At 37.7% G+C, this 14,279-nt stretch overlaps 1 protein-coding gene across 1 annotated transcript; it reads left to right on the top strand.

Annotated features, from left to right (window-relative positions):
- Nucleotides 1–8,093: 8,093 nt before the first annotated feature.
- LOC100470634 (cytochrome c oxidase subunit 7A2, mitochondrial) lies at nt 8,094–14,047 on the top strand. Its single transcript, XM_019806204.2, has 4 exons — nt 8,094–8,247; nt 9,499–9,588; nt 12,166–12,250; nt 13,843–14,047. Exons 1-4 carry the CDS (start codon nt 8,230–8,232, stop codon nt 13,899–13,901), a joined length of 252 nt encoding a protein of 83 aa, XP_019661763.1. The 5' UTR covers nt 8,094–8,229; the 3' UTR covers nt 13,902–14,047.
- The last annotated feature ends 232 nt before the right edge of the window (nt 14,048–14,279 follow it).

The raw sequence follows: 14,279 nt of genomic DNA, 5'->3' as shown, positions 1-14,279 counted from the left end.
GCCCCAAAAAACTAATTGAAAGCTCTTTGTTTGTGTCCAGTGCTTGACAAGTGGTAGGCTTCACTAGCACAGTGCTACTCAGAAATGCCACTCGGCGAATTATTTGTTCCTGTTCCTGATATAGAGCTTAGACAAGTAATAAAGACTTGGCAGGTCAGCAACTGTAGGTGGACCAAATTTTGAGAAGTACTGCATTAGAGGTTGGCAGAGAGCCGGACATTTGGCTGAAGGCCTTTTCTTTGGGTCTGTTCAGTTTCTCTAGAGAATTCTGTGGTCTTATGCAGTAGGAAGGGGTCAAGGAGGGTCTGTTTCTTCCCTGTCTTTAAGTGCTTCTGCTTTGTCCTCCACCTCACCTTCTGGTGTCCACTATATGCATATTTCCATATACCTGTACCTCTGCATATGCCTTCTACCTGGTTGTCTGCCATTACTTTCTCCAGATAAAAGTGACCTCCTACCTGTGGGAGACGATGATGGAGGTGAGAGATTGTCTTTGTTTGGCTGAGAGGGGTAGGTTGGAGGTCTTTGGATCTGACCATTCTGTTGTGTATAATTTTCAACACTAGTCATTTTCAGGCCTATTCCTTATTGCTGTAACTTTTATGTCCAAGTCTGAGCTTCTCCGGGGTGTGAACCAATGAGCATACTTCTCCCTGGTGTCCCCCTTAAAGTCGCTTTGGATTGCAGCCTGCTCTGTTCTGCTCAGTCATATCTCATCTACTGTTGTCTAGAAATCTGCTGAATTCACTATTTTCCCCCTTCTCAACTCTATCCTTTTGGGCCCATGTCTTTAAAAATTGTTTTAGATGATCATACAGTAAACGTTACTTTTTTTCTTGTCATGTATATTTCTGTGGATTTTAACTTATGTATAGTTTCCTATGACCATGATAGGATACAGAGCAGTATCATCAGCTCCATGAGCCCCCAAAACTCCTTTATCTTACTCCTTTGTACTCCCCATTTCCCCTATCCATAAGTCCTGGCAACTCCTGATCTCTTTTCCACCCCCATAGTTTGTCTTCTATTAGAAAATCATAAATGGAATTATATGTAACCTTTTGAAAGTGGCTTCTTTCATTTAGCATGCCTTTGAGATTCATCTAAGATAATGAGAACTATCAATAACTCCTACTTTTTCAATTTACTGGGGCGAAAGGAAGAATAGATAAACTCTTGGAGCCAATCCACTTTTTTTAAACCAGAAAACGCCTTGAATTACTTTTTGGTACTTTTATAACATTTTTAAAGATCTTAAAGACAAATTTGTTATGTACTGTCAGTGATATTAATGGAAGCTTGTCTGTTGGTGTGTGATAAGCTTTTTATCCATGGTAATGTTGAAGAAGATTGAACTCACTGTACATCACTTTCACTGTCAAGATTTGAATGCTACTTTGCTCAAGGACCAGAAATACAGAAAAAAAATAGCTTTAAAAATGCATGTTAAATTGCAATTGAATTAGTGGTCTAAAGTAATCCCTGGAGCGTGTTATCTTTCCTCTTTACAACAAAGCTTGTAAAATAGTAATTTATACATTATTGTCATCTTCAGCTTTAGCTAGGGTTTCACCTCACAATTGCATTGTACTCTGTTTTCTATCCTCTGTGTCTGAAAAATGCAGTAGAAAGAGTATGGGTTTTAGAAGCAGGCTGACTTGGCTCTTAACTATATACATATATATTAAAAAATCTACCTTCGCATTATTTAATCTCCTAAATCATTTGCCATTTCATATCAGTAAAATGGGAATTTTAATACCCACTTGACAGATTTTTGTTTTGAGGCATAAGGGAAGTGATGGATGATGAACATTTAGCAGAAAATATAGAAAAATGACAATGAACAATTGCCACTCCTTTTTGTCACAGGAAATAAACTCACCCTTGAACTTTTTGCTCCATTGGATAGTTGGCATCTTCCCTCCCTCTTCATTTTTAGCGTATGGCTTTGTGAATAACTCTCCTGATTTTCTTCCTATTTATCTGTCTTTAGTCTCTTTTTATATTCCTTGGTTATGCTCACCACATAAAATGTTGGGAGTTCTTTGAGGTTATGTTCCAGGCCTTTTCTCCCTTTACATAGACTCCCTGAGCAATCATAAAGCTCCTAGTCACGTCTACTACCATCTATACACAGATTTGTTTTTCTTGTGCCTTGACATCTCTTCTGAGCTCTAGATTGTTCAGCTGGATCTCATTAGATTGTCTTTGGATTTCTTAAGCTCTATAAGAAGGCAAAAATAGGAGTCATTTCATACTAGCCTTGGTTTCTCTTACATTCCTTGATACAGTGAATGGTGTGATCAACCACCTTATCAGTTAAGTCAGAAACCTCTCCCTCCCTTCTTCAGCTTCCCAATCCAATAGAACCACTATACTTTGTGGATTTTTGAAGGCACTTCCTCATAGTTGGCTCTTTAGTCCATCCCCTTATCTACATCCCTTTATCTGCATCTCTTTGCTACTAAGTTATTTCAGATTGTCTCTCTTCCTTGTATTATTATTGGACTTCTAATGAACTTTCAGACCATTGAAATTTATGTTCAATCTAGCCTTTCACTACTACCAGAATGATCCTGAAATAGATTTCTGATTTGGACAATTCACCCCATAAACTTTTACTTTTTTATTTTTATTTTTTTTAAAGATTTTATTTATTTGCCAGAGAGAGAGAGAGAGCATGCGCAAGCAGGGGGAGTGGCAGGCACAGGAAGAAACAGGCTCCCTGCTGAGCGAGGAGGCCTATGTGGCACTCCATCTCAGGACCCTGGGATCATGACGTGAGCTGAAGGCAGATGCTCAACCGACTGACTGAGCCACCCAGGAGTCCCCCCATAAACTTTTTTTAAAAAAGATTTTATTTATTTATTTATTTGACAGAGATAGAGACAGCCAGCAAGAGAGGGAACACAAGCAGGGGGAGTTGGGAGAGGAAGAAGCAGGCTCATAGCGGAGGAGCCTGATGTGGGGCTATCCCATAACGCCAGGATCACGCCCTGAGCCGAAGGCAGACGCTTAACCACTGTGCCACCCAGGCGCCCCCCCCTCATAAACTTTTAAATGGCCCTCATTCACCTTCAGGATCAAATTTAAAATCATTATTAAAATCTCACCCATGCCTTCCACTGTTCCCTCACACCCTCATTTGTCTTTCTGCCAACCGAGGTATTTGCAATTCCCTAAGACATCTGTTCACCTTCTCTTCTTAGCCTCTGTCTATGCTATAACTTCTGCCTGGATTTTGTTGATCTGTTTCTCTTTACCCAACTTTTTCTTCCATAATAAATGTTAACATTTATAGGGGCACCTGGGTGGCTCAGTAGGTTAAGCAGGGGACTCTTGATTTCGGTTCAGGCGGTGGTCTCCACATGGAGTCTGCTTGTCCCTCTCCTGCCCCCGAACATGTTATTTAAAATGTTAATTAAAATGTTAAAAAAATCTTTAAAAGTTAATATTTATTGAATTATATCATTTAATCTCCACAGCCACCCAATGATGATGGATACTATTATCCATTTTACAGATAAATTGAAGTATAGATTATGAAACTTGACTTCAGTCATAATCACTATTAAGTGACAGATTCAGGATCTGACTTCAAGTTATTAACTACAATATTTTTTTTCTCTTTTCACTACACCTAGGCATCTGTTTTAAAGTTCCTGCAGTAGATGATGCTTGATTCTAAATCTGGGTTATTAATCATGTTCTTGCTCTAACTCTAGAATGACTTTTAATCTCTATTCCATTTATTCTGTTGGACCCTGCTAAAACTCACTGCTTCATTTATTCTAGTTCTACAAGACTCTGCTGAAATTCCGTGTTTTCAAAACCTCCCTAATGACTGCTATCTTCCTTGAATTTCCATGAGCAACTTTTGCTAAACCAGTTACCTAAGACTCATTTGTATCCACATCATAATTTACTATTATGTGTTTATTACCTTCCTAATTAGGTTATATGCTCCAGAAGGTGAGGGATTTTAAAAGTTTTTCCCTGAACATATTGCAAAGTGTTAGATTCATATTAGGTGGCCAATAAATTATGTTCAACAAGGAGTGAACTCATTAACATATTTTATTTATTATTTTTCATACACAAGAATTTTAGAGCTAGAGATAATTAATCCAAAGCCAGTCCTTAACTTGAATGATGGAAAGACTGAGGTTTGCAGTTAGATAAATTATTTAATAATGAATACAGCAATTAAGAGATAACCAAATATTTCTTGATTCCTAACTGTAATAATCAAAGAAAATAAGGAATTGTATTGAAGTGCTATCTTTTCTGTAGCTAATAGTTTTTGTACATTAAATGTCACATGAAGCTATTCTATATTGTTTTTATAAAACTGGGAGTGGATTAAGCATGGTTCCAGAATTAAAACCCACATCCCAATCACACAAATCTCTATTCTGGCTTTCCTCTTTTTATTTATAGATGCTATAGGCAGGATCAAAGTAAGGATTGTAATCTTGTTTGTTTTTTAAAGGAAAAGAAAGACTGAATAACTGTGATTTGGTAACTTTGCATCAGTAATTGTGAATTATTTTCACTTAGTGTTTTCACATAAACTTATCTTACTGGCAAGGCTTAAATTAACCATTACCTACCTCACATTTTCCATGTGTCTAAATAGTGTATTGTCAGTCCTATTATAATGTTCAAAAACCCTCTAAAGGAAATACTTTCTGATCATGTCTAGTAATCTGATAATAATTTTCCAATATTACAAATGAAACTCAAACTGATGTTTTGGATGGGAAACTTTTGAAAATAACTTCTGCTACAGAGGATGAATTTACAAATCTAGAAATAAATTTCAGGTGTGCTTGAGAAGATCCAATTAAGTTTGATAGGCACTCAGGCAAATTTCAGGTATATTTTTCTGTCCGGATAATCACAATTTACAGAACAAGAGCAAGGAGACAATGAGTGAGGAATCTTGGGACTGAAAAATGTTTGAAAGTAGTACAATGAATATCCAAGATTTTTTGAGTGTTTATTCTCAGTAAGTTCTTTAATGTGGCATACTATATTCATTTAACCAGTAATTACTGAGTGTTTTCTATATGCCAAATGGCCGAAGTACAGCAGTGAAGAAAACAATTGTAAACAGTCATTAACTTAAATCTTTAAAAGCATCGTCGCTGTGTGGAAAATAGACTCAAGTGTAAAAGTACAAGTAGGGAAGCCAGTTAAAAAGGCATTTGCAGTCATGCAAGCAAGAGATGGTGGGTTGGCCTGGAGTGGTGGTAGCAGTAACGAGAAGTGGTCAGAGTCAGAGTATATTTTGAAAGTGTATGTATTCGACAGAATTTTCTAATGGGTTAGTTTATAGAGTATGATGGAAAACAGAGTTTGGGGCTTGAAATGAAAATTGCCGAGGAGAAGCCTTGGAAATAAGGAGTGGAGAGTAGAATTCAGTTTTGTTTTTTGGGTTTTTTTAAAGATTTTATTTATTTGTTTGGCAGAGACAGCGAGAGAGGGAACACAAGCAAGGGGAGTGTGAGAGGGAGAAGCAGGCTTCCCGTGGAGCAGGGAGCCCGGATGCGGGGCTGGATTCCCAGGACCCTGGGGTCACGACCTGAGTTGAAGGCAGATGCTTAATGGCTGAGCCACCCAGGCGCCCCTAGAATTCAGTTTTGATTTTAAGTTTGAGATGCCCATTAGACATCTAAGTGGAGATGTTTGGCGTTAAAGGGAAAGGTCAGCCTGGAGAGTTGCCAGCACCCAAATGGTATTTTATGGCATTGGATGAAATCACAAAAGGGATGACTATTAAAAAAAAAAAGGCAGTACTCTGAAATTTAGAGATTGAGAGGATGAGGTTTCAGGAAACTAGAAACATTGCTGAAATGGAGGAATCATCAAAAGAGTAGTGTACGGAGCAAGCTCCTTAAGACTGTATTTGAAACTATACATATATGTTACACTGTATGGCATTTATGGCTTATTTCCAGCTTAAAACAGTGTATTGTGAGGGAGTGATCAATTATGTTAGATGTTGCTGATAGAAAGGATGAAAATTGAGATTGACAGTTTATTTAACAATGTAAAGGCCTTTGGGGATCCTAGGAAAAGCACCAAAAGCCTGCCCAAAATGGGATTTTAAAAAGATTAGGAGAGGAAGAGAAGACAAGTATAAAGAAATCTGTGTTTTATTCTGAAGAGAAATGGGATGGTAACTTAAATGTTTGTTTAATATGGGAATATGTTTATATGCTGATGGAATGATCTAGTAAAAAGGGGGAAATTGAACTAAGTGACATGCAAATAAGGATCTGCATCTATTTTAGGATTTAATTTATGTGAATCTTTGGTTCTTTTTGGACAAAGCCAAAAGTGTCCTTCATCCAATATATAGATCTATTACCCAGTATGTATCATTAATTCATCTGCTGGCTAACCTTTAGCCCTTTAAGTAGTTCTAGGGGATTGGTAAAACAGTAATCTCTGTTCTTGAGAAGTTAACAATCTAGATGGAGAAAATGGTAAGACAGCACGTTATAACTTTAACAAGTTCAAATTCTTGACAACCTACTTTTTAAAAATTTGTATGCTCCAGCTATTGGCATCTGGTAACTGTCCTCAAGGATTTGATCACCGTGCATAATACAGAGAGGGGATTAAGCCAGATCCTTTCAGTCCTTATCTAGAAAAGAGATGAATTGGCTATTTATTTTTTTTTAAAGATTTATTTATTTGACAGAGATAGAGACAGCCAGCGAGAGAGGGAACACAAGCAGGGGGAGTGGGAGAGGAAGAAGCGGACTCATAGCGGAGGAGCCGGATGTAGGGCTCGATTCCAGAACGCCGGGACCACGCCCTGAGCCGAAGGCAGACGCTTAACCGCTGTGCCACCCAGGCGTCCCCGAATTGGCTATTTATAAACCTTGGTGAGGAAGAGAACCTACTGGGGACAGATAATTTGGTGGATCTAACCCAAAANTGGAGGAGCCGGATGTGGGGCTCGATCCCAGAAGCAGACGCTTAACCGCTGTGCCACCCAGGCGTCCCCGAATTGGCTATTTATAAACCTTGGTGAGGAAGAGAACCTACTGGGGACAGATAATTTGGTGGATCTAACCCAAAAGATGAGAAGGGATAATTCTGATATTACTAATTTTCATCTGCACATTTCACTTATGCTGAACCCATATATCATCCACTGTCTATTTGAAATCACAATGAAATAATTAGAAGAGTTTGTAAAAAGGTGGAAAGATTTTAGTACAGGGTAAATGACTGTATGTTTATATTTATACACACTTGGTGGGGGCAGAGAATAAAGGTATTTGTAATGTGACATTATTTAGGCAAAACTGATACAAAATACACAGCCTATCTACAGTAATTGCTCTGCCTGGCAACTCCGATCAAGGAAAGCGCCCTGCTCGACCTGAGACAGTAAGACTTAAATTAAGAGTCCAGATTTGCGTCCCATTTCTTGCCCCACAATTAAATCTCCCCCCACCCCCCCCTTTTCAGCATTTTCCCAGACACGGAGAAACGAGCGAACAGCTTCGAGAATTTCGGGACAATTCGGTGTTTTCTTGACTGGGGAGTTCTGCAGCATCCAGAGGTTCAAGAAGATAAAAATTAGTATCCCGACGCAGCTCCTTGCAGCATAGTCTCAGCACAAGGAACAATAACGCCCTCACAAAATTTCATCAGCGGAAAAACGGATTGTATCCGTGTAAGAGGAGTTATCTTTTTTGTTTTGCATTTCCTGCAGCTTCACAACTTAATAGGCCAACCCAGTGTTCTTTCAACGTCTAAACAATGGTTCAAGGTTTGCTAAGTTTTAAAAAACGCCTTCTCGTCCCAAATAGACTAATATTCTACGACAGCCTGGTCTCACATTAATTTTATGTTAGCTAGTTAAAAAGTACAGGACACGTCACTCTTCGCCTCTCTTGTCTCAAAAGTCGTTTGCTTCTCCCAGCCTTAGCTCCAGGGACCACCCGCCTGACAGGCATCGGCCAGGTTAGTAACGAGCTGAAGAGACAGAAACGGCTGTCGGCTAGAGCGGCCATAGCCGTACGGCCGCTCTCGCTTTTCTTTCGCTCTCTATGGTTAGAGAGGCTCAAGCCCCTCCTCCGCCCGGAAATATTTATGTTCCCTGACGCTTGCGCAAGGCCAGAAGGTAGTTCCGGTTCCTGTGCGGGGATTTTCGTTCCTGGTGGTCGGTTGTCGCGGTTGGTGGGAAATAACTGAACCAAGATGCTGCGGAATCTGCTGGTGAGAATCTTCTCGGCTTGGATTCCTAATGTGGGGCGGGAAGGTTGGAAGTGGAGGCTAAGGGGCCTTGACTGAGAAGCCTCTCATGAGAGGGAAGAAGGGTAGGAAAAGGCGACTTCCGAAGTCACCTTGGTCCGTGTCCTTTTCACCTGCCGTTACTTTCCCTTTCATCTGTTTCTCTCGCCCCAGGCTGTGTTGGGTAGATGAAGGGAGTGGAGAAGCTGGGAAGTGACCAGAGGTGAGTTAGGCAGCCTTGAGTATTTAGTGGCTGCCCCAAACCAATCGATCATTGATGAAGTCGGTAGCTCTCATACGAGTAAAACTAAGATCCAGGTGGGAAGTTTCTGATACCCACAAGCTTCAGACAAAATGGTGTTGCAGCGGTACTTTGAAAGACTTTAAGTTTCAGCGTTTCTGAGCTTTGTGAGCAGGTTTAATGCGGTTTAAAAAGCAAGTCATTCACTTTCGGTTGCGACTTTCGGAGCAGTCATGGCAGAAGTGTAGTGTTGCTTCCATCAGGCGGTTCTGCAGTGACCTTCACCTCTCCACTGGCTTTGAGCATGTGAAATATTTTCCCAAAATTTCGAAAAAAAGAAGGAAAATGTAACCGTGACCGTTCTCTTTTGTAATTATTCAGTAAGGTTTTACTTAGCCTCTCAGTGTATCATTTATTTTGGCATATAGATTGCATATTTGTTTCATTATTTAATTCAATTGGATATATAATGCAAGGTTCTTTTTTAAAAGAATTATACCTTATTAAACATCTTTTTAGGGAAAATGTAATGAGGAAAGCATTTTAATTAGGTAGGAATCATACCATTTTATTTTGGTATCAAGTAATAGATTTTTAATAATATGGTAGAATACTAAAAATACGTTTTGAATTTAGTGTTTTTTGTAATCATTGTTTATTTTTGTAATATCTGTATGTCAGTGTTTTGCTCAAGGATTATATAATGCTACTAGTTCAATTCAGGTAAAGATGATTTTTTTTTTCTTTTTGCTCAGAATCTGCATGAATTGCTACTTGAATGTGGTTTTTCGAGACTGTAGAATTTTAATATAAAGAGTAGTGGATGGACAACCAATTGGAAAACCTGGCTGCTGGTTTAGGATTCTTACTGACAAAGTGGATATGTTTTAACTGTCAGTATCCCTCTCCTGTAATATTAAAGATTGAAAATGGTTGGTTTTGAAGTTTTCTTTAAGACCTAAATCTGCCTAACACCTGTGGATTTTTCATTTCAGGCTCTTCGTCAGATTGCCCGGAGGACCATAAGTACTGCTTCACGCAGGCAGTTTGAAAATAAAGTTCCAGAGAAACAAAAGCTATTTCAGGTATTGAAATATTTTATAGGAAATCATTACTTGTAATAATTACCAAAAGGTGGAGATAGGAAGTAAATTTGACGTTGTTTGATCATTACCGATCCTGCTGTATTAGCGAAAGAATAATAAGGAACTATCCATAGCTAATTGGGCATTTGCTATATACAAGAAGCCCTTGGGGAAGCAGAAGAAATGAGAGGGTAAGGGTATATAGGTCAAAGACACTTTAGAGAAATTACATTGGGTTGGCACTGTTTGGGGTAGTTGCACGAGAATAGACAAATAGACCATAGAAACGGCCCAGAAACAGAACAAATATATATGTAGAAATTTAATATATGTTAAAGGTGCTATTTCGTATCAGTGAGGAAAGGATACAATAAAGTGGTTATTGGAAAGATTGGCTATTTTAAAGAAAGTAAAGTTCGATCCCTTCTGTATTGTATATTAAAAGATAAACTGCAGGGGCACCTGGGTGGCTCAGTTGGTTAAGTGTCTGTCTTCAACTCAGGTCGTGATCCCAGGGTCCTGGGACCGAGCCGTGTTGGGCTCCCTGCTCAGTGGGGAACCTGTTTCTCCCTCTTCCTGTCTGTCCCCCATCCCCCCTCCACCTCTGCTCTCTCGCGCGTGCTCTTTCTCTCTCTTAAATAAATAACATCGCAAAAAAGAGATAAATTGCAGATGTCAATGCTTCTCCTGCAAAACATATTAGAAGAAAATGTATTTTTTCCAGTTTTATTGACACGTGATTGAAAAGTAAAAATTCTATAGAGGGAGCATGCTCTCTCCGTCTCTAAAATAAATTAAATCTTTTTAAAAAATCTTTTCTGCAGAAATAGTAGATAAGAATATAAAAAAAGGAAAGAGGTTATTATAGAATTTTAATACCAAAAAAACCCTAACAACTTAAATATACATTAATAGGGGACTAGCTAATTCAATTATAATATTTTTGCACAATGGAATGCTATGTACCCATTAAAAGGAATAAGGTGGGCTTAAAGGGACTAACAGAATGGTTTCTAAGATACATTAAGTGAAAAGTAGTGTATGGCAGACCCTTATGTGGCATAATCTCATTTTGTATATTAAACAAGTGTTTGTGTAAATTAGAAGATAGATAACATGGCATTAAAAAAAATATTTACGGATATTAAGGCACCTGTTGGCTCAGTCAGTTGAGCGTCTGTTTGACTCTTGGTTTTGGCTCAGGTCATGATCTCAGGGTCCAGAGATCGTGTCCCACCTTGGGCTCCATGCTGAGCAGGGAGTTGGCTTGCAGTTCTCTCCCTCTTCCCCTCCCCTTGTGTGTGTGTCTGTGTGTGTGTGTGCGTGCGCGCTCGCGTGCGCATGCATACGCTGTCTCTCTAAAGTAAATAAATAAATCTTTAAAAATATACTTATGGATATGTACCACGCTGTTAATGGTGTTTTTCACATGAGGAAAGACGGTGGTGGGATAGAGTAGTTAACCTTTATAAGTAGTTAAATTATTAGTGATAACTTGTTTTGTTTTGTTTTGTTTTCCTGGGGTGATCTCCTGTTTTTCCCAAATAAAATTTTAAGTCATTAAAAAGCCTTCTATTCTGTACAGATCTTCCTTGACTTATGATGGGGTTATGTCATTACGTCAAACAATAGCTCATCATAAGTTGAAAACATGTTAAGTTGAAGATTCATTTAATATACTTAACCTACTAAATATAGCTTAGCCTACCTTAAGCAAGCTCAGAACACATACATTAGCTTACAGTTGGGTAAAATCATCTAACAGAAAGACTATTTTATAATAGAGTATTGAACCTCTTATATAATTTCTTGAATACTGTACTGGTAGTGAGAAACAGAATGGTTCTACGGATACAGAATGGTTGTAAGTTTATTGGTTGGTTAACTTCATGATTGTTGTGCTGACTGGGAGTTGTGGCTGGCTGCCACTGCCCCACATCATGAGAGAGTATCGTACTGCATATTGCTAGCCTGGGAAAAGGTAAAAATTCAGAATTTAAAATACAGTTTCTACTGAAAGTGTATTACTTTCACACCATTGTCAAGTTGAGAAATCATAAGTTGAACCATTATTAAGTCAGGGGTCATTTGTATGCTATGTAAAAATAAAATCCTTATATTTAACAGTATTAAATATATACTCTATGCCAGGTGCTGGACTAGGGGTTAAGGGTATAATTTAAGGTTATAAACAAAACCCCTTACCCCCCCCTTTTTAAGGAAAAAATAAATCTTCTTTATGATTAAAGTGTGATTACTGATCTTTTTAATAATTCGGTTGATGAACTCAATTAGTATATTTTCACAGCTTTAACATTTATATATTTCTTGGAAAGAACATTTTTATTGCATTCTCACTGAATTTAAGAGAAAGGATGTTGACTTTTAGGAGTTCTTATTTTAATAATTTATTGGAAGTAGAGACAGAATCAGGAAAATTGTAATCTTTTAATTTTGATGTTTACAGTATTTTAATTCCAGGGGTTTAAGGAGGCTCTTAATTTTATATAAATGGATTAGTTGTTTGAACTTAATACATGTATGATTTGTTTTCAAGTATTTTTTTTTTTAATCTAGGAGGATAATGGAATTCCAGTGCATCTAAAGGGTGGAATAGCTGATGCCCTCCTGTATCGAGCCACTATGGTGCTTACAGTTGGTGGTAAGACATTTGGAGTGCTTGATTTATAGATAAATAACAGTGAGGGTAACTAACAACTTCATTGCTTTTACTATGCCAGTATTTTTAACATAGGAAGTCTGTCTCCAGAATCTGAAATCTTAATGCTTTCCATGTAAGGGTTCAAGAGGGTGATTGATTCATATTATATAAGAGCATTTTAATGCCTTAAAAAAACTAATAACATTTGATGAGTATTTATGATAGAGATAGCTTTCAGAGTGTGCTAATGGTGGCCCTGCAGGCCATCTACTCTACCCCATCTCCTGTAACAGGGGCTTTTCTAACATTTTTACTGTGATACATAATTAAAAAAACATTTGACACCCATACTCAACATCCATATTTATGACAGAAACAAAACCTGTATGGAACAACACTTATTACTATACCCAAAGTGCTTTGGTATTTTTTCTGTGGATTGGGCAGGTCCATTGTTCAGTATTAGTAATGGAATATCACAAATTGGTATACTAGGACCAGAGTTAAGAATTTGAATCATTGCTCTCTGGGGGAGGAAGGGAAACAATGTTTGAGTGATTACTGTGTGTGTCCTTATTTTAAAGTTGAAGAAATTCTGTTAATTACTCGAGATAATATTGCTTCTGTGTGCAAAAGCTGAAATTTGAACCTGATTACAAAGTCCTGCGTGTGCTAAGGTGCCTTCTTTGGCTTGGATTGAGTACAGTGAAGGGACATTTATGGATGAAGACAGCAACTAGATAGTGGCATTTGGGCTCTCTTAAGATAAAGTCCTAAATTCTTTTAGATCAATGTGACTATTTTGTAGGTATTCTGGTAGTTAGTTTTATTTTTTTATTATGTTCAGTTAGCCAGCATATAGTACATCATAAGTTCTGGTAGTTAGTTTTAATAATTTTTCACTTATTAGCTATTACATTAAACATGATAATTTAAATGAATCACTCTTCCTTGGTTTTACGTTGATAATGTACTTTAGGGAGTGCTTGCATATCTTGACCTCTTTTTTGGTATTTGAATCATTTTTAGCATTTCTCAGGCAATCTTAGGTTAGTATGGAAATAACCTTTATATATAGGTTCTTAATCTTATTTAAAAAAATTTTTACATGTTACTCTCAAGTTGACAAATACATTATTATACTTTATCTGACACTTGCTGTAGAAGTGAACTGATATTAAAACTAGATCAGGGGCACCTGAGTGGCTCAGCCGGTTAAGCGTCTGCCTCCGGCTCAGGTCATGATCCCAGGGTCCTGAGGTCAAGTTCTGCATTGGGCTCCTTGCTCAGCGGGGAGCCTGCTTCTTTTGCCTCTGCCTGCCGCTCCCCCTGCTTGTGCTCTTTCTCTGTCAAATAAGTAAAATCCTTAAAAAAAAAAAAAAACCCAAAAAACTAGAATAAATGTGTTTAACATATGTTTATGTTAAATTTTGCCAGCACCTGTCAAAATACTTTTTTATGTTCCCATAAAAGTACTTTTAAAGCCAGACTTGCCTCTTTCTCTTACAACTTTTTAGCTGGAATATTAGATTTACACATGTAATACCTCAGAATTTCTTGTAAGTTCTTTTTTTTCTCTCTTTATTTTTCAGGAACAGCATATGCCATATATCAGCTAGCTGTGGCTTCATTTCCCAAGAAGCAGGATTGACTTCAGTTTATCATCTCAGCAGGCAGTTGGTTCAGTTTCATTCAGCTCTCTATGGACCAGTAACTGATAAATAAATGAGTTCTTCTTTGGGGATCAATATTTATTGACTTATACTAACTGCCACCAATAAAAGAAACTTTACCATGCTTTGTCTTATTTTATCACTTTATACCAATAATTTCAATTCTTGATCAGCCTTGTAAATCTTAGGAAGCAAAAAAATATAGTTCTTTTGTCATTGAGGTTGTATAAAATACCATTATGATATTAGTGAAATTTTATTTTTATAAATAAATTAATATAATAGAGCAGCTCAGACTTATACAGTGGATGGTCTTCAGCCTTAAATGAATGTGACACTTGAAAGCATATTTCTTT

This window comes from Ailuropoda melanoleuca, chromosome 19 (assembly GCF_002007445.2).
Source record: "Ailuropoda melanoleuca isolate Jingjing chromosome 19, ASM200744v2, whole genome shotgun sequence".
NCBI lineage: Eukaryota > Metazoa > Chordata > Mammalia > Carnivora > Ursidae > Ailuropoda > Ailuropoda melanoleuca.
This window is presented reverse-complemented; position numbering and strand designations above follow the sequence as displayed.